This window comes from Thunnus thynnus, chromosome 10 (assembly GCF_963924715.1).
Source record: "Thunnus thynnus chromosome 10, fThuThy2.1, whole genome shotgun sequence".
Classification (NCBI taxonomy): Eukaryota; Metazoa; Chordata; class Actinopteri; order Scombriformes; family Scombridae; genus Thunnus; species Thunnus thynnus.
The window spans coordinates 30,205,963-30,226,557 of record NC_089526.1 but is presented as its reverse complement, the minus strand read 5'-3'; the positions used below and the strand labels follow the sequence as shown (position 1 = coordinate 30,226,557).

The 20,595-nt window shown below is 40.6% G+C and overlaps 1 protein-coding gene across 2 annotated transcripts in view; it reads right to left on the bottom strand.

The window, feature by feature from the left end:
- The window catches only part of gask1a (golgi associated kinase 1A), a 63,777-nt gene that overhangs the window by 25,842 nt on the left and 17,340 nt on the right, over positions 1-20,595 (bottom strand). For both annotated transcript variants that reach the window (XM_067602463.1, XM_067602464.1), the window contains 2 exons: positions 8,804-9,970; positions 7,275-7,706 (listed from right to left, as the gene is read on the bottom strand). In XM_067602463.1, coding sequence (XP_067458564.1) covers positions 7,275-7,706; positions 8,804-9,970 — 1,599 coding nt within the window. The remainder of the gene's footprint in view (positions 1-7,274; positions 7,707-8,803; positions 9,971-20,595) is intronic.

The following is a 20,595-nucleotide window of genomic DNA, read 5'->3' as shown; positions in this document are numbered from 1 at the left end:
ATTATTGTGGGAACTCTAGAGACTCCAGACTTGCTTTTCTCATATTATTTGTAGTAGTAGCTTCATAGTGTGCATGTAAACATACCCAGATATGGCTAACCAAACCTGTTTAATTACAAGTAAACAAACATATAGGAAACAGATGGTAATAATGGAAACACAGTTACTAATTTACTAGTTGTAGCCACAATGCACATTGCAGATATCCATGTTTTCTTAAATACAGACTGAGAATGCTACAGTGAATCATCATTTGGTTTTGTTCACTGCCTCCAAACCGTCTTTGTTCTGTAGCCCTAATTGTTTCATGTGATGCAGGGAGGGGCAGGGATTCCTGTGGTGTTGTCATGGCACTGTGCCTCTGTAGAGAGGTGGTAAATCAAAGTGAAAGTGCTGCACAATTGCAAAGTCAGCCTCACAACTTTGCAATCATTTGGATAAAACCACTCATTGGGATATTTCATCTCACATGAAAATTAGTCCCAAACTTCTTTCATACAGCCTCAGGGCCTCATTTTAATCTTTCCTCAGGGCTTCCAAATTACTTTAAACAGCTCCTGATTGTCATTTAAAAAAATTGCGGTGAATTTCAGGCGCAGCTGGAAGTTCAGGAGCTCAGAGTCACGTTTGTCTCAAGCTGGAGCAGATTTGTTCTAAAGCAAAGCCAAAATGTGTGTTATTGCTACAATAAACAGTGCAAACTTTGATGGGAGTGTCCTAACTGATCTGCTGTTAGTGTGCCCACTCATTGGCTCATCATTAATGTTTTAATGGCCACATGGTAGCTGTGAATATCTCTTAGAACTTTGCTTTTGGAGAGACTTGGCTGCTTTTGAGTTGTAGTTCTGATGAGCTTCACTGTCACACTGTCATATATTCACTGAAAACAGACCTGCTGTGTTCTAATACAGCCAAAGGTTAATTTAGGTGGTGACAGTGAGCTAAATTGTCTCTTATTGTTTGACACTTCATTCCCACAAAGTCTGCTTTGATCAAATTATATTTTCTTTCTTTAAACAAGTTCAAATCTAAGAGTAAATTTAGACTCAGGCAAAAAAAGCATCTATCAGGGAGAGCTTTCCAATGGATGGCATCCAATACATTCCCTTAACATTTGCTCACAAAAAAGCTCCTGTTGGCTTCCCCCACACATGAATGACATGACATAATTAAACTGGTCATCAAGATTTTTACATTTTTTCTGGGCCTAATGGATCAAATTGTGATAATCCAAAGAGTAATTTCAACGTGTTTGTGACACTCTGGAAAATGTGTTTCTTTTGTAATGATTGCGTACAAGAGCGTAAGAGTTCCAAAATATATGTAAATATGAAGATGGGATCATTTTACAATGGTTACATGGTAGATCTGTGTCAGGGAATCTTTTTGACAACCTCTCTTTAGTCCAATGTGCCCGATGTAGTATTTTACACTGTAGTAGCCCATGTCTTGCACAAATAGACAAGGTGTGGACTCATTTTAATACAGCAACCCTAGTTTTGTCTGTTATGTCATCATAACAGTTTTGTTAGGCAAACAGTGCACTATATAGGTTAGATATTGTGCCTTTAAATGATCGCAGAGAGACTATGAGAGCTTATGTCATCCATAATGCAGCTGGACCTGCTTCCATATTCCAAGTGTTGTTTTGACCAAGATGTTATTCATGTATGGGGCAGTGTCTGAGGACACAGATGCATGAATTAATGCAGAGTGAGGAGGAAGCACAAGCTCTTGCCTCAAGATTGCACTAAGAGGGAGCATCAGGGCCTGGATCCTAAGGCCAATGGAGAATAGGGTAATTATTAGCTGCCTAGTAATATAGCTGAAAATTTGGTAGAGCCATACCACCTAGCTCTTTTGGATATTGTAAATAAGCTCTGCTCAAGTGTGGGCATTTATTATTCCAGATTAAGCTGGATAAAATTGTGTCTAGATGTTTAAAAAATGTCTTGGGGATATATACTTGGACACACTAAAAAAGATGACTAAATGTGGGCAACATGTTCATCTTTAAGGCATTTATTCTGCCAGCAAGAGACAGCTCTCGAGACATCCAGTGTTTAAGACTCTGTTCTAACTGACTGAACTACTAACAGGGTAAAATTTTCCTTAAGTCTACATACAGTATATTATCTGTGACCTGACCCCCTAAGTTAAGTGAATTGACCTTGACTAACATTGAAGGGAAATGTATGAAAAGGATAAACCTGAGCTGAGGAATTAGTAGGGAAAACCTCACTTTGCAATAGATTCAAATTATACCCTGAGATACTACCAAAGGCATAAAGGATAGAGAGGGCCCTGGGTATAGAGCTGTCTGGATTCGAAATATACAGTATCATATCATCTGCGCAGAGTGATACCCATTGTTCCAACCCCTACAGGAATATACCCGTCAATGTAGTATCTTGCCTAATTGCAATGGCCAAAGGCTCTATGGTCAGCACAAAAAGTAGCGGCAGTAGAGAGCAGCTGTATCTTGTTACACAGGAAATTGTAAAAAGCTCAGAATACACCCTGTTTGTACCCACTGAAGATAGTGGTGTGGTATATAATAATCTAATCCAGCCAATGAATTGCTTCCCAAAATGAAATTTATCAAGCCCTTAAACAACAAATACTCTCACTCCACCCTGCCGAATGCTTTCTCATCATCCATGGACATGAGGATCTCTGGAGTGGGAAAATCAAAATGGTAGTATGGATTATATTAAACAGCTGTCTAATGTTGAAGAAGGAAAATCTTTTTTGTACTGTAATCTAATCTATTCCTTTTTCAGTTCATATGTTGACTTTCCTCTGCCTGTATAAGAGAAGAGCTGACATTATTTGCATCTCTCACTCTTATCTTCTCCACTTTAGTGTCTATACTTCACTATCACTATGACAACCACCCACATCTATCTGTCTGTCCATCTGTCCTTCCATCTGTCTGTCTGTCTATCTATCTATCTATCTATCTGTCTGTCTATCTGTCTGTCAATCTATCTATCTAGCTCTCTATCTATGTATCTGTCTGTCTGTCTATCTATCTGTCTTATCTGTCTGTCTGTCTGTATAAAGGCTTCTCTGCTTAATGCTCTGTATCTTCACCAGCTTGTCGTTTAGCACAAAAACAACAGCTCTGGCAGAATCATTAGCAGCTGACACCTCATAAACGAGCTCCACTCAAAATGTAAATCCTAAAATGCACACACACACACACACACACACACACACACACACACACACACACACACACACACACACACACACACACACACACACACACACAGAGAGAGACAAAAGCACAGACACAGACAGGGAGCTAATACCTCTTATACACGCACACACACACACACACATACACACTTCTAATGTGTAGGTATTGCTCATTAAGTTGAACCATTATGTAGAAATAAGCCAGGCAGTTTTGCCCTGCCGTGACCTATGTACCTTTTCATCAGTCAGAAATTAATTAACTGATATCTAATTATACTTGGAAACACTTCTTTCAGTCAGTAATGGTGTAGTTAGCTCTTTTGACAGTTGTAGCTTGTAGAATTTTTCTTTTCCTTTTGGTCTTTAAATGCATGCTGCATTGCTGTTAGTGCAGCCAGTTGCCTCAAAAGTCACACCTTTATCAAATCAAACATTTTCTGAGATTATTTTTCATCATAAGACAGAGGGAGCTACACACAACCTCACCTCACCTCTGCCTTATGATCTGTGTTCAACAACATGTGAGCTGCAGCAATTTTAGACACATCTTCACCAGCCTCTCCTCCATCACAGCTGTCCATCAAACCCATGGGCAGCACCAGCTTAGCCATAAGCAACGTAAGAAGTCTGCTCTTGGCCTGCCTCCAGATGACACACTGTTTATATTATTATAATATTTAATTATTTTCTTGATTGTTTTTTTCTCAATTGATTTGTCAGCAAATTATGAAACATATATAATATGAAATATTCACATTTTTTGAAGCTGGCACAAATTAATTTTTACCATTTTTGTTCCAAAAATTACTTAAACAGTTATTCAGTTATCAAAATTGTGGTGCATTAAATTTCTGTCAATCAACTAATTGATTAATTGTTACTGCTCTAATTTTATTTATTTATTTCATCCAGTACTGTTAAATATATATTTGAGCAGGCTGTATATACTGTATAAAAAGTAACTTATTACTTTACCTATTCAGTATTTATTTCAGCACTTACTTTGCAAAAACTCTTACTTGTGTATAAATATGATATGTTGTTGTTTGTGATTTCTATATGTGTATATATCTATGTATGTATCTATTTTTTCACCTTCTTGCTTGTACATAAGTGACATGTTTATATTTAATTATCTTTGTTTGACTTTGTTGTCCTTGTTTTGGCTGTTTGTCCATGTGCATCTTCCTGAACATTGTTCTAAGTACAAAGGGAGCCACTAGAAACCAGAGTCAAATAAACATACTTATAAATAAAGGTGATTCTGATTCTGAAACAGGTGGTCTCATTGACATCAGCATCTCTTTTTCAAGAGAGATCTGTGTACAAGAATAAACATACAGTTTAAGTGTGGACAGACACAGAATATTCACACACTGTTATGTTTATCATATCTTTTGAGTCCTTGCTGAAAGCAGTGATGTTCCTGTTCATATTCTCCCAAACATCTAATAGAGACAGCAGTGATTTTAGTGTTTTCTCTGGGGAACTGTCTTAAGTTTGGCAGCCTTACTGTTTTCTTAACTTCCTGAAGTCCTGTCAAAACAATCACTGGACAACACAGGTACAAAAGAAAAGGAAGCAAAGGAGGACTTTAGTGCTTGACGACACACATACATTTTGAATGCAGCATCTGGAATGTGAAAAAGCTCTGGGGTACCGCTTCATCACAACGAGACACCTCGCTGGTGATGGTGACACCGTCAGAATCAGATTTTGGAGGTTTGCTTGCCTCTGGCTACTAATGACAGATCTACCATAGCATCTTTCTGTGTGCAGTTTACATACTCTCCCCATGTTCATATGGGTTTACTCTGGGTGCTCTGGTTACCTCTCACACTTTAAGACAAGCAACTTAAGGTGACCTGTAAACTATCCACTACTCTATTCATCTACTTCAATTATTGGATATGAGTTAATTGCTTGTCTTGAATAGTAGTTATTATAGTTAGTAATATAATAACTATTGTGAGAGACTGCAGACCTTTCAAAGGTGTACTCTCACCCACTGCATGCTGGGATACACTATAGAAAACCTATGGCCCTGAATACGCTGAGCAGGAATATGAGGACAAAGATGAATGGACCAACGGATACACAACAGTGATCAACAACACAACATAAAACCTATTGGTTTACTGGGGCAACTCCACAAAACCTGTGACATGTTAAACCTGTGAAACTGTAGACGATGCAATAAGTGCCTATGACCTAATCACATCAATAGTCTCATTAGCATAGCAGAGGCATTAATATTGACTCATACTGCATGCTTGGACTACACTCTGAGTCACTGAATCAGATGAAAATTCATATTCGGAAAATTTCAACTCAGAGGTCATTTGTCTCCTGTTTGTTTGGATTAACGGAGCTGCTCCTTAATATACATATTAAAAAGGATACACAGCTACTATCTCTTGTACAGTGGAAAGCTGGTTTCCACAGGCAAAAAGGCTTGTGTGCACAGGTTTATAGATAATCAATGTTTTGTACATTATACATATTGCAGATTACCACCACCACAGTCCTTTAGTAAACATGGCCCATAAAACACAGTTAATAGATTTTTCGATTACAATTACATACATGTGCTGACTGCAGAGTGTAATAACCTGTCAACAGATAGTGTTTTAGCTGTATCAACATAGATTACTATTACAGCCACATACTGTACCCTTTTGCTGAACTGATGCTGCAGCTCTCTTGTGTACTGTAATCCTCAGTAAATGGTTTGGGAAACTTTCTCCAGAGTGGGAGGATTGCTACAGTGAAAACAGATTTTTGATACTTATGTGTGAGATCCGATCAAGAAGAGACATCCTATCTTGCAGGTCAGGAAAAATTACACATTAAGCCGAGTCTTTGATCATATCCTAAATTTAATTGCTTGGCCAGCAAGAACATCTGGTGTTTCTTTGTTGTGTGTGTGACCAAATATGAGTCATGTTCGTTCAGTCTGTGTGCCTTCTCTTCCAATTCACTGAGCAAATCAAAGCACAGGTTGATAGAACTGTGTGCTTTGTGTGCTTTGATGGTCAATGAGAAACTAATACATCAGTCTTTTCAGCACATGTACCTAGAAAAGCAGAAATCAATGAGGAATGAATGGCAAAGCTTTAAAAAGTGGAAGAAATGATGAAGAATGAAGAGCTAGGATTAATAACATTGACTTAGTGGGTTAAGCCCCGATCCCACCAGCATTTAAAATGGCAACATTTGGCTGCAAAATCAATTCATTCCATTAATCTCAGATTAGCAGATGCGGTTTCAGGGCAAAGTAAATTTGCACATTTTTTTTCATGTTGTATTCAACTTTGGTGAAGTTTTATATGTGAATTTGCCTTCTACCTTGACAATGTTATTTAGGAAACAGAGAGAAGCTATCAATCTTATCTAGTTTATTGGCTGTGTTGCATCAACTTTTATTGAATCCTCCTCCACCAAAGTATGGTATAAACTGTACAAAAGAGTCATGGTTTGCGTATCTTGAATGAACTGTGTGAACATATATTACTGTTAGTAATTTAGCTAGCTGGCTTGCTAACTGATAGTTCAGTATACTTTGCACGTTAATTAGAGTTATTGTGACTGACTAGCACTAGCATGTTCCAGCGTGTCAGCGGTTAGCTCACCAAATACAGTAGTTCAAAAATTAGCCCTGCAAATAGTCACTATGTCACCAGGTACCTACCATCTATAATGCAAGGGCTCATGTATTAACTCCACTTTATGGTGTGACCAGGCCTCATCCTCAGTATAGTGCCAAATTGAACAGATGCACAGCTGCTGCACTCACTCAGACCTCCAAAGGAACGGTATGGAAACATGCTAATCAAAGGAAAGCACTGAAATGTCTGAGACACATTTTACTGTAAATTAAAAACAGCTTGAAGGCTCACATCACATAGGAATCCTCCCGTCACCCCAGTTACCCTATCTCCCCCGGGATGGAAAACACTTCTTTCTCCCCCTTGCAATAATTAAAAGATTATGCTGGTTTTGCGTGTGTGTGTGGTTATGTTTCTCTTCCACAGAAGAAAGCCAAACCATGATAAAAACACTTCTCTTACCTGTAATAAGAAGTCAAAGAGAGCCAGTCTCCCCCACTCTGAGTGGTGGACTCCCACACAGGGTGCTGACTTCAGATCTGCTTCATTCCCACAGTGGAGCTGCAGCAGCTTCTGGTACTGAACCCAGCCAAGTGGTACTGAGTTCTGGTCATTGTCGCTATCCGCTAAGTGCTGAATATCTGGGTCCCACCACACTACAGGTCTGGGGGTGCCACTGGTGTACCGATAAGGTAGAATCTCACTGTGGAAAGTCCTTAGCACTGCAGGGAGACTTCTGTTGAGTCCCAGCACCCTGTCCAGGTGGAAGGCAAACACCTCAAACCAGTCATCAGTGCGTTTGATCAGGGAGCATTGCCCCTGGTGGCAGCGCTCACTGTGGGTTGCTGAAAGTCCATGCACAGGCCCATGCTGAGGTGAATTCATCGCTGATGTCTGCGGTGATGGACAAATACAGTTATGTAACACTTTCCATTTAGTTTTCATTTATAAAACACCACCTTGTATTGAACAGCATTCCCAATATCTGGTGCCTCAGGCTACAGCCATTAATACTTTGTTGAAATGGCTTCACTTATGATGATGTGAACAATAAAATAATACTTTTTTAGCTATCTGTTCATTCACCAGATCTGTCCTCAGTCTTCTGCACAGCGAGGTAGCTTTTTAGAGTTTTCATATACAACTAGGGGATAGGTGGTGTTACAGTACATTTACTGTATGGTGCCCACCTATAAATGACATTTGCTGAAAATTTTTGAAAGCATACTACACAGATTAATGTTTTTGGATGTATTTTTCATTCCATTCCAGGGAGTTACACTGAAGTCTATATGTTTTTCCTACCAAGACCAAAACCAACAATGCATTTGTCATCTTTCAATGCTCTGACTACCCTACCCTGTCTGTGGCACTCTAACCTTCATCAGTTCCTTCTGGAGACACACACCTTTAAAGCAGGTCTTAAATAAATAGTTTCTTTCTTTCTCTTTGTTAAGGCCCAGTAATTTCCTAAAACAGCTGGGTACTGTAGTTTTTACCAATCATTATTCAAACAAGAGCCGATAGTGAATTTGTTGGGGACTATTTTCAGCTGCGGATTAATCCACATTTGGTGCTCTAGTGAGTATTTCTGGCTGCAGGACGGTGTGTGTAGCAACTCTGTATACTGTATATGACACCTGGTTTAAGTCTCTCTGTCCTGGAAAAGGGATTGTTCCTCTGTTGCCCCCTCCCCCCTTTTTTTTCCTGGTAAGGAACCAAGGGTCTACAGGATGTCATATGTTATTCAGATTTTAAATCCCTCTGAGACTAACTTGTAATTTTGAGCTATTAAATCAAATTTGACTTGAGCTGACAAGACTAATACCATGAGAGTCACTGATGATATGTAACAGTTGTTCAGGAGGTTTAATACAGTGCTTATGGTCACTGTGGCTGGGAGATACTTTGTGAAAGTATATATCCATCTAAACTGTGTGACATTTCAAATGATCTTCTAAAATTATAATTAAAAACAGTAAAACATTTACCTGCTGGTGTGTAGGTGGGTCCAGGGCCACTTGGAGTACCTGTCCATGTGCAGGCACCCTGGCCTTACTAACCACCTCACCCCCAGCAAGAAGCTCCATCTTCTGGATGTCATCCTTGCTGAGCCAGGGGAGACGCTGGAGATCTGGACTAATCCTGATCCTCCTGTGGTCACTGTCTGGGAAGTCCTGCTCTGTAAAGCTCCGACACCAGCTGCTGTCATCTTTCTTTACATCTGCCTCTGGTTTGGACAAAGCCATTCTACGGTCCAACAACCCGGGATTCTTCTTCGCTTCAGAGGGATCCTTTGAGAGATTATGGTGTTTTTTGAGATCCCTGGAGGGCTTTTTCACAGCCTGCTGCTCCTTACTGACTTTGTCAGATTTCCCAGGGTGCTTTGTTGCCTGTCTGTGTTTTTCTAAAGCCTGGTGATGTTCAGTTAGCTTTGCACTTGTATGGCTGCCATGTATTTGTGTGTCTGCATTTCTATTTGTGTGTCTATCCTTCCATCTGCCTGTCTGTCTGTCTGCAGCTCTTCTATCAATTACTAGTCTATCTGCTAGAGAAGGGATATGTGCTGCTGTGGATTTGCTCCTTTCAAGATGAATGTATGTCTCTGCAGCGTGCTTTACCACAGCACTGTGGTTGCTTGGCATAATTCTATGCCTTGGCCCTGTGTTGACTGTAAAGTCTGAGAGGAGAGGATGGTGATAACCGATTGGATGCTGGATGGCGCCTGTCATGTCTTTTCTTTTGGAAACAATGCCTTTGTTTTTGTGTTTATTTTTTGGCAAGTCTATGTGACCTCTCTCTTTGATGCTGTTTTTGCCATCGACAGCAGCGTCCCCAAAAGGTTTAGGTGACGCTGAATGTTTAAATGTCTCTTTTCTATTGCTGGTTTTCCAAGCTCCACTGTGGATGTTTGGGAGGATCAGAGTGAGTGGCTGCTGGAAGGCAGTAGCTGGAGGGGGCTCCACCACCCTGGGCATGGATCTGAACCCCCTGGCTGAGCTCAGCACCCGGGATGAACGTCGGTCAATGTCAGAGGGCGGTAACGGGAGGGGGAGAGTAATTGTCATCACAGAGATTGTGAGGAAGAGGAGAAAGAGCAGGGAGAGGAGGAGCAGCCATCTTTGTCCACAGCAGAGTTTCGATAACACTCGCCAGGCCTGGGAAAAAAAGGATAATAAAAAGAAAAGATGGAAACACAAGTTAGAGGGAGGCCGACAGAACCATGATTATAATGGATTGGAACCATAAATTGCAAAGATAGCATTTGCACTAAACTGAATGGAGCACTCAGATTCCTGTGGGGTTAACCAAAGGCTGCACTGAGATCTCTTGGCTCCAGGCATGTGGAGAGCAAATGTGTACATGATTCACACTCTGCAAGGGAAAGGAAGTAGAAAAAACAAATGGTGCTTTGGCACGTTACTCTGCTCTGTTCTGTGATATCACAATAAGGATGTATGACCTCTGAGTCTTTATTACCCAAAATGGAAATGTGAGAGAAAAGCTGGGAAAAGACTGTAGTTAGAAGAATTTTGTGACAAAGAGAGAGGAAAGATAAAACATCCTGTTTATGCTGCACAAATCTGAATATGTAAGCAGCAGAATATAAAGCTTGTGTCAGCCAGCTCTGTGTTTCCAGTAGCTTACAGCAGAATTGGACTTATCCAGCTGAGACCAATATGATTGTGGCGTGCCCATAATTCAATGCTGCCTTCTACACGCAATGCACAGCAAGGGAAAAGCCATATTTCACACAATATGCTGTCACTGTCCAGTGTATTCTCACTGAGGGCTGTGTTTATGAATTTGCTATAGGAATTCAAAATGCTGGACCTTTATTTGGTGTGTAGTACCTGCCGTGTTATGCATTCCTTCCATTTGATGCATTTAAACAGACAGAAAAAAATGTAGCTCTATGAAACTGACATCCAAATAATAAAACTAAAATAAAGGCTACAAAAGATTTATTGTCAAGCATTCCAGGGGTTGTGCTGAAAGAAGCCTCAATAACAACACTTATTCTATGTGACAGCACTCATCTGAACAGAAATACAATTGTCTCAGGAGGGCTGGCAGCTCCTCCACTGACAGGGTGGCCTACACTTCTTGTTCAGTGGAAAGACAAACAGTAATAGAGGAAGCATAAACCACCTATCCCAAAAAACGAATCATCCTTTCACTCCAAAAACTTGGAATCATGCCAAAACAACACGAGCAACTGAAATGAGAACCAGTGTAAGCTCTATTTGAATGCCCCACTTTTTAATCCTCACCTATAAGTAAAGCCATACAGCAGAGGCTGCCTTTTCCACTTCCCACCAGGATGACCCAGATAACCGCTGCCTCTCCACTCTGCCCCTGACTGCTCTCTCTCCCTCTCCGTCTCTTTTCCTCCATTTACGTGAAAGCAGGGTTAAGGAATGTTTCAGCCCCTTGAGACGTCTTCCCCATCTTAGAGCCATTAACAACATTCCCAGATCCCTCCACCTGTGAAAGGATCCCATTATTCTTCCCTGCACTGGAATGCCCTGAACCGGAGTCCCTGTGCTGGCAGATTAAGCAGTGAGGGAGCCTGACACATTATACACACATACACCTAAACAGTAGGGTCCCAATGTGAGACTTAATGCATGTGTCAAACTCAAATACATGTTTAAGAAATATCTTTACCTTAATATGCTACACTGGATAGTGCTGCAGCACTGATGCAGGAAAGCACAGTGTGTGTGGACCTCTACTGTGTCACCTACAGTACTTTGCAGAGGCAACACAATGAATGCTAATCAGTCCACAATCGATCAAAGGTGCTACATCGAGCAGTTTAATGTCAATGAATCATTCCAGCATTTAGTATAAGACTTTGGTGAATTAGACTAAATAAATGAGATCACTGCTGAGAGGATTTGGCAGCATCTATTGACCTCTTCATGGCTTTTTATATCTTACACCATTGGGTTGTATTTCACAGGAAATCTGCAAGACTGCTTTACAATGCAAAGAGCGATTGCTGTGTTTCTGCAGCGCAAATGGAGCGAGCAGCAAGTTCATTATTCAAAAAGGCAAGTTATGGGAGACATGTTTTTTTTGGGAACTGCCTCAGAGAAACTAACAGTCATTTTATTCACATTTGTTTACCTTTATTGTAATTACATATAATGACTGGTGCAACAGTGGCATGCAATATATTGTAGGTGGTTATAAAAGCTACATGTAACACATTTAAGTAGTTACTTTACAGTCAAAAGTGTAAACATACAGTATACTCCGTCAGGTTATAATCCCTTTTTAATGAGAATTACACCAAGCCCCATTTTTGAAACCACTATTACTTGTTACTGATCTGCTTTTCCCATGTTTACCCACACAGGGGAGAAATGAAGCATGCATGTACTGGATGTGATGTGGAAAACAAAGCCAACATAAGTACGCAATTCATGTGATCAGAATAAAACATTTGAGACTTTTTCTGAAGAAAAATGGTTTGAAAATGTTTTGTCAAAGCCAAAATTAAGGACATCTGAGCATATCAAACAAAATGTTTGAAAATTTTGCTCTGAATCATAAGTGCATCTCTTTATTTAGAAGCCAACTATTTTTAGTTGCACAGTTGAGAGCTGGTATTGTTCCTCTGGACATTGAGGTTAGTCGATTATAAAAAATATTCAGGAGGTTTATCAAAGCTTTTTAACTGAGAGCAGCTGCTCTCTGCTGCTGGAAACTACTTTGCTGAGAGTGGTGAGACTGAAGCAAACAGTCCCCAACCGATAAAGCTGGGGGGCCGTGAAACCAAAACAAAGAGCTGAAAGATGCTAAAAAATGTTCTGTAGGGCTGAGAGGAACTGCAGAATCAGATGATAATATTCTGTGGGTTCATCATTATGAGTGACATCTTTCACATAAAGTATACTTAAAATATTGATTAGTGCACCTTTAAAAGATTAAACTTCATTATTTTGTATAATAATATCACTGAATGCACCAATTTGATTGCTGAGATCTGGGAACACGGTAACATCACTAAAAAGGAGTCATTCAGACTGTTTTAAAAAAACATCCAGGTTAGAAAAATTTATTTGGAAGTGAAAATGAAGATGAGCAGTTGAATTATCCCCCACACACTGTGGTGTTTTCATTACTGATAGAAACAACAGAAAAACAGAAATTAGAGCACACTGAGATTCAACGTGTGTTAATAAAACCTGATTTGACACACACTGTGTTGAGCCCTAACATGACAACACCACTTCTATTATCACAAAAACCAAATAAAGGAGACAGCATATTAATGTGTAAATCCTACATCTCCCTCTGTGTCGGCACTTGCTTTGGCTGAGCATCGCTAATTAGCATACAAGCATGTACATTTTAGTGTTGCTTAGTGTGAATGTGTCAACATGAGAGTGTGTTGTTGATACTCTGGTGCCTTCAACACCTCTCCACAGCAAACACACCCACCACAGCCAGGCCACAGCAAAAGTCAACAAGGGTCGTGCACGCAGTTGAATACACACTTACATAAGAAAACACGCTGTACTGTATGTTTCATGTGATGTGGTTAGCTGTGCTTTAAGTTTCTTGTGTTTTGACTATGCTGTCGTGCACCTTGACCTGCAGAATAAATACTTTGAAAGAAAACACTGTGAAACCACTTCAAATAAACACCAGTTTCACACGAGGCGGGGAGAGAGGAGATCTGTGGGTGAATACAGACACACACACACACACACACACACACATACACACACACACACACAGGGCTTTCTGCTGCGATAAGCATCACATTCCCATTAAATTCATGAAGAGTCTAAGTTGTTGTAACATTTTCTCTTTTCTTTCAAAAAGAAATTACCGGCAAGTTAAAGACATTTTCCATTTCTTATCTCTCTGAGTTCTTTTCTCTCTGACAGGTTATTTGTGTCTGTGTTCCTCCCTCTACGTCTGGCTCCACTCCTCTCAGTGTGCTGTTTTGACAACAGCTGAAGGCCAGCAGGCTCCTTCTACACATACACTATACTATACAATATACTGTATATATACACATACACATGTCTTCCCCTAATAACCTCACGCCTGCTCTGACATGCCAGGTGTCTGACTATCTGACAGCTCCCTACCTCTTCTCTTTTTTTTCTGTCCTTCCTTTTTTAATACCCCTCCTTTTCTTCTCTCCCAGCTAAAGGCTGTAGGGGAGGAATGCAGCATTAGGTCGAGACATGCAACAGGTGCTGCAGCCAGCCAGCTAGCCTAAGGAGAGGATGGAGAGGAGGAGGTGGAGGAGGGGGGAGATAATGTCTGGAGGCAGAAAACTGTCTCATTACACCATCTCATCCATGAGACCTTTTATCAGCCTTTTTAAAGAGACAAACAACGGGAGAAGATATGCCCCAATAGAGCAGACGTTCTCTGTACAAAACTGTACTTAAGTCTGACAGAAAATCACTATAACACTCCTATAACAGGGAACTTAAAGGTGCTAAAACATACCAGATGAAGGTGTTCACATCAACAACTGGGAAATGGCTATCAGGTCAGAAGTGCAACTAACCATCTGTGTTACAAAGCTAGAACAAAGATTCTTAATGCTTTACTAACAAGATAGGTGACTCAGTACAATTCTGTCAAAGCCTAGGAACAGTGAGGTGGGTATATATTCAGTCAGTTTTTTGAGAAGAGGAAAAGAAGATATGTGTGAGTGAGCAAGACAAGAAGTATATGAATAATAACTTACTGACACACTTTGTTATTAATGCTTGCCAGGATAGGGTTATGGTTTGTGATTATACTTATTATAGGACACCACATTAACATTATCTGCAGCTCCAAAATAAAGTGAGTTACTAGCTTTTTCACAAAATAAGATAATACTTCATTGACCTGGAGGAAAATGATGTGCAACAGTTGCAAGATATCATTATATATAAAGTAGAGAGAAAAATTCATTTTCAGCATAGTACAGCGAACATTGCATGACCAGAGCCTCTGCAGGAAGTAGAGACAGCTCTGGCCCTTGTTGTACATAGCATTGGTTATCTTGGCCCAGTCCAGCTTGTTGTCCAGGTGAACTCCCAGGTACCTATCGTCTTGAACAGTCTCCACATTCACCCCCTGGATGGAAATAGGTGTAAGGGGTAATTTCCACTTACTTAAGTCCACCACCAACTCCTTCCTCTTGCTGGTGTTAAGCTGGAGGTGGTTCAAGCCACACTACTGAATGAAAGAGTCCACTACACCCCTGTACTCAACCTCTTTCCCTTCACTGATACAAACCAATGATTGCAGAGTCATCCCAGAACTTCTGTAAGTGTCAGGACTTACAGTTGTATTTGAAGTCCGCGGTGTAGAGGGTGAACAGAAAGGGAGGCAGGACCATCCCTGTGGAGCCCCTGTGCTAGTCACCATAGTGTCAGACACGCTGTTCTGCAGTTTGACAAACTGTGGCTGCCAAGTCAGGTAGTTTAGGATACCAGGGGATACCTGGTATCCTGGTAAACTGATCCAGGATACCTGCATCACTGTTAGTTTTCTCCCCAGCAGGGCAGGCCGGATGGTGTTGAACACAAAAGAGAAGTCAAAGAACATAACTCTCACTGTGCTACCCGCCCTGTCCAGGAGCACATATCTGTGGTGAAGCAGGAAGATGATGGCATCCTCCACTCCCAGCCTTGGTTGGTGTGGTCCAGTGATGGTTTTACCAGGGGCCGAAGGTGTGATAGGACCAGCCTCTCCAGGGACTTCATTACGTGAGAGGTCAACACCACTGGTCTAGTCATTAGAGGCACCCCTTCTTGGGTACAGGAACCAGGCAGGACAAACTAAACTAAACTAAACTGCACCCACAACTACTTTTAATAAAAGAATAAATAGTAATAATTTAGACTAAAGATAAAAAAACAGAGAGCAGCTGTAGCTGGCAGCCACAACACTGGCTCCGTAAGTCTTTGAATGTGAGAAAATAAAATAAATGTTTTCTTTTCTTTTCTCACAAACCTTTTCTGCAGTACTTTCAACTTAATGATAGAAAAACTGAATCCGTAGGCTCCAACATAGGAGAGGCTGAACAATTTTTATTAAGGTGACAGAAATTCCATTCCAACAGCAGCTACTGAAGGTCAACCTCAAACTGTGGTATTTTAGAGTCTAGCTCTGTAACTCTAAAAACGTATAAAGAAAGCAGAGGGTAGAATCAGAAAGAAATTAAGATGTAATGTGATGTAATGGAAAAACCATTCTAGAAAGAAAAGAAGATTTAACACCACAGGCGTGATAAGAAGTTGATATGAGTGCATCAGGGAGCTTTAAGCTGGATGTTACACGCCGTAGTTAGAATGAGCTGATAGTCAAGACTGGTATAATAGAACCATCAAAGCTGGAATTATGTTTGAAATGTAGGAGGTCAGGAGGTCTCTGTCTGCAGTGGCTTCAATTATTAGCAAGCAAACACACACATGAACACAAACATAACATCCACGTACTAACACATACGCCCAGACACACACACGCACACAATCCCTGCTTGAGCAAAGAATATCTCTCTAACTGGATCAAAGAGGATTCAAGAGAATAATCAGTTAACACAGTTTGGCTTAATTCAATCTGAGAGACACTTAGTCCCCTGAGAGAGAGACATCGTGAGCTTGTTAATGGGCATCATCCATTCACTAATGAGCATGCTTCAAAATGTAACATGGAGTGTCTGTGTGAGCTTGTTCGTATGTGTGACAGAGACAGATGGAGAGACAAACAGGAGGGACAATGTCACTGACAAAGAGCAGATACTCAGAACCACAATATTCCCAGTGAGAGTTTTACTTATTTCCACTATTTATTTCAGAGGAATCACCACAATCACTTGATTTATTCACAGAGAATTTTGCTTAACTTCAGCACACAAATTTGCACTGTTCAAATGTCCAAAATGTAAGATGCTATCATATTAATCATGTCCATAATATAATTGTATAATAAGTCCTTGGCTGAATGGGAAGCAAAACCAACAGAGCTTTATCTATATTCTCCACAACAAAGTAATTTATTTACACTCAATAGGCTGATTTGTCAGCCTATTGAATGTAAATAAGTGTGACTAAGTGTGACTGAATTTTACTTGAGATATTTTTGGTGTTTGGTATTGAGTTGGATATGTTAGAAAAAGCAGAATTTCCTCTCTATTGTGGCAGATGACAGCACAGCATGACAAAACGCAGCCCTCTCATTCATCAAACAAGGGATTCTGACACAGAGGGCTCCAGCAAAAAAATGTAATACAACATCATCCAGCCAGGTGCTGGGTTGACTAACCAAACATGTGCAAGAGCACATTCCTGGTAGATTACTTTGTAATGTAAAGGCTGTAATTGTCCCAGCAATGGTCATGATGGATGATGAAAAGATTTTTGCTGTGTAAAATCCTCATAGTACTGATAACCACTGCCTCCAAACTAATATATAACTTAACCTTGACTTGTGTGGCAGTTATGTTAAGAACTCTAACTCTCCCTGTGATCAGCCATATTGAATGTCAATACAGCTAATCACACCATACAGATGTGTCTACATGTTTATGTTAGATGACAGGAACTACTTCTTTTCTTGTAACACATAGCAGCAGTTACATCCATCTTACAGAAGAAACAGAACAATATAATTTGTGGGTCATAGTAGCTAACAGAGCAATATGGAGAGAGGTAGGAAGAGATGTGTGTTTGCATATCAGCGGGCAAAAACTTTGTTTTCATTTCCAAACCAATGTGGCTGAGGTCTAATTCATTCATCTCTCCTTCATCTTCCTCCTGATCTAATAACAGGTGGGGGAGGTGTGTCTGGAGCCAACAGTCCAATGTATTAGAGGACTGCATTGGGATTGGGATCCCGAGGGTCCCGCGGGACCCAACGCAAATCTTGCAGGAGCAGTCAGTTTTAACTTTGCTGCGGTTGAGAGCGGGCACTCAGAAAATAAACTGCTGGTCCTGAGATTTAGCCAGAACTGCAGGCCAAACTCTGACGCAGCCGGGCTGAGTACTCAGTCAGCGCTCCTCCTGGTGCTCTCTGACACCACACATCTGCAACCTGCCGACTTCACCTGAACGAGCAAAGAACGGAAACACCAAACAGTGCGTGCATATTGCGATACTGCAGGTTATTACTACTTTTGTGCTCATTTAGGAGGTAATGGAGGAGTTGTAAGCTTGCATCATCATTAGGAGCTGGAACATAATTTCAATACGTTATTAGCAACAGTTATGCATCTCTTTATGAATACTACACAGTAAAAATGTGTTTTCCCTGCAGGACAGGAGAAGATACAAAATCAATGCAACTCTATTGTGCAGGCGTGAATAGTCAGAATGTTTGTGGGTGCGGGTGGGAGCGTAACTCGCACATTGTGGGAGTGAGTGGTAATGGTCAGAAATCCAGCAGGAGTGGTAGCGTGCAGAGCTTTAGTTCCGTTTCTCTCTGCAGCTCCGTATCACACTAAACTCTAAGCCCTGCCCGCTTTTTAGTGGCCCAATCAAACGCGACGAATTTGATTTAAATCTGTCTTGTAACTGTTAACTGCTCAAATATTCAGCTTCACTGGGAAATACATCACAGTACAGAAGATAAATGCTTTGACTAACATTTCATGGGGCCTTTCACCAGCTGAGACTCAAAGAGGAGGAGGAAGAGAAGATTTAGTTGTTTCTTTCTATATACACAGTTAATTTTACAATTAATTTTTGTTTTTTTTCTTAAGATCAACAACAATGAGAGATTACTTCAGAAAACAAATATGATTGTTGACAAGAGAAAAAGGGGGACGAGAGGAGAGCAAAAACACATCCAAACATATAAACAGATTCAGTGGGAGAGAGAGAGTGTGTGTGTGTGTGTGTGTGTGTGTGTGTGTCCTTCCTGAGCTGTCAACATTGGCCTGTCAGTTGAGAGCGGATCTTAATGAAACCAGTCAGAGCTTCTCTCTCTCTCATTCTCTTACTCTCTCTCTCTCTCTCTCTCTCTAACACACACAGACACATACACACACACAGGAGAGGTTGTGAGAAAGATAAAAGAAATGCAAAAGCAATGCAACAAAAGCAAACTGATGTACCAAGACATAGAGTGCATTCAGCAACCGCTCAATTCATTTTCTGTCGGAGGATGATGACAACACATGAAAGATGAAAAATAAATGAGTTGAGCTATCCGGAGAGATCACAGCCTGATACCATTCAATTTTTCTTCATAGTCAATAATAAAAGCACTGCAGCCAAAGGAAAAGGAGGGGGAGATGAAATAGTCCACTCTTAACAAAAACATCTTGTCTTGTTTATTTTAAAATGTGTTTTCAGTTTAGGTTTTGCAATATGGGGGGAAAAAAGAATATTTTGTGCTATGGCTCTAAAATTTGAATCAACTGAAGGGGAAGGCTTTTATACAGTGTAAAATGAACCACCTAATATCCATTATCTATATGTGTTTATCCTTTGCAGGGTTGCGGGGGGGCAGGAGGGGCAGGAGTCCATCCCAGCTGACATTGAGTGAGAGGCGGGGTACATGCTGGACAGCCTATCACAGGGCTGACACTAATCACACAGTAATCGGTTCAGTCTATTTCCAGTTGTTTGGGAGATACCACAGTTTCCCAGAGCCCGAGGTGATGTCTTCACATCGCTCATGTTCAGTTTACAAGGATGGTTTGGATAGATTTTTCTGCTTGATAAATGATTCAATGATATGCTCAATTATCAAATAAAGCGTCCTTGATACATTTTTTAATCAACTGACTAAACAATTGGTTAGTTAAAAGACTAATTGAACACTGAGATGAACCTATTAGCTTTCTTTCCTAGAGTGAGATGAGAGGATCGATCGGTCTGAAGTCTGTGTTTTGCTTTTGAAAGTGGAGTCAGGAAGGGGTTAGCTGAGGGAAACAGCTAGAGGAGCTCTGAGTTGATAAAAATGTTGATCTAGGCTCATCTTGGTTCAGTAATCTTCAATTACTGTGCTGACAGCAGTAGGATTTGTGAATCATAGTGAGTGCCTTTTACCTTTTGTAGACTTTATGCTCTGGGTTTTGCCTCTCAAGCTACAACATACAGGCTTCAGTGAGGGTGCAGTTCAAATGAACTTGTGTTCTTTCTGTTCAGGTCAGTTCATTTGAGCTGGTGTGAAAGCTGTCAATCAAAATTCAGTGTGTACTAAACTGCCTGAAAGGGTGGGCGTACTATTACAATGGACACAATAACCATTCTGCTATTCATATGAGAGCATTATTTGTTAAGTTGTTTAGAAATGCAGGAGACAGTATTTGCAGTTTAAAGTTTTCTTTGTTGGTTTAACAACCCCTGACTTCATTGTATCCAGCCCACCTCTGAAGTCAACAAGCTACATCCTCCAAGTTAAGCTTAACAACACATCCCAACACATATCCAGCTACATACTCAAACCTGCAGTGCAGAACTTTTACATATAAATGAGTTCAGACAATGCTGATTAAGCCTATCACCACCAGTCTCCAGTCCACCAAATCTCTTTGTATTTCACAGTATACAGTTTTTAATCTGGTGTTGGGTTTGATATTCCTGGCCAGATGAATGCATATTGTGCATGCTCTATGGGCGGAGCATGCTCACCAGAGACTCCCGCCGGCTGAGCTGGCTAACTTCTGGTTAGCTCTTTGCTAACTTGAATGGGGATAAAATAATTTAATCGTGCGGCTTTTATAGGCTTTCCAAATGTAATCAGACTGTGTGGATCAAATCTTGATAGTGAAACGAGTCATTTTCCGGAGGCTGTGTGATGC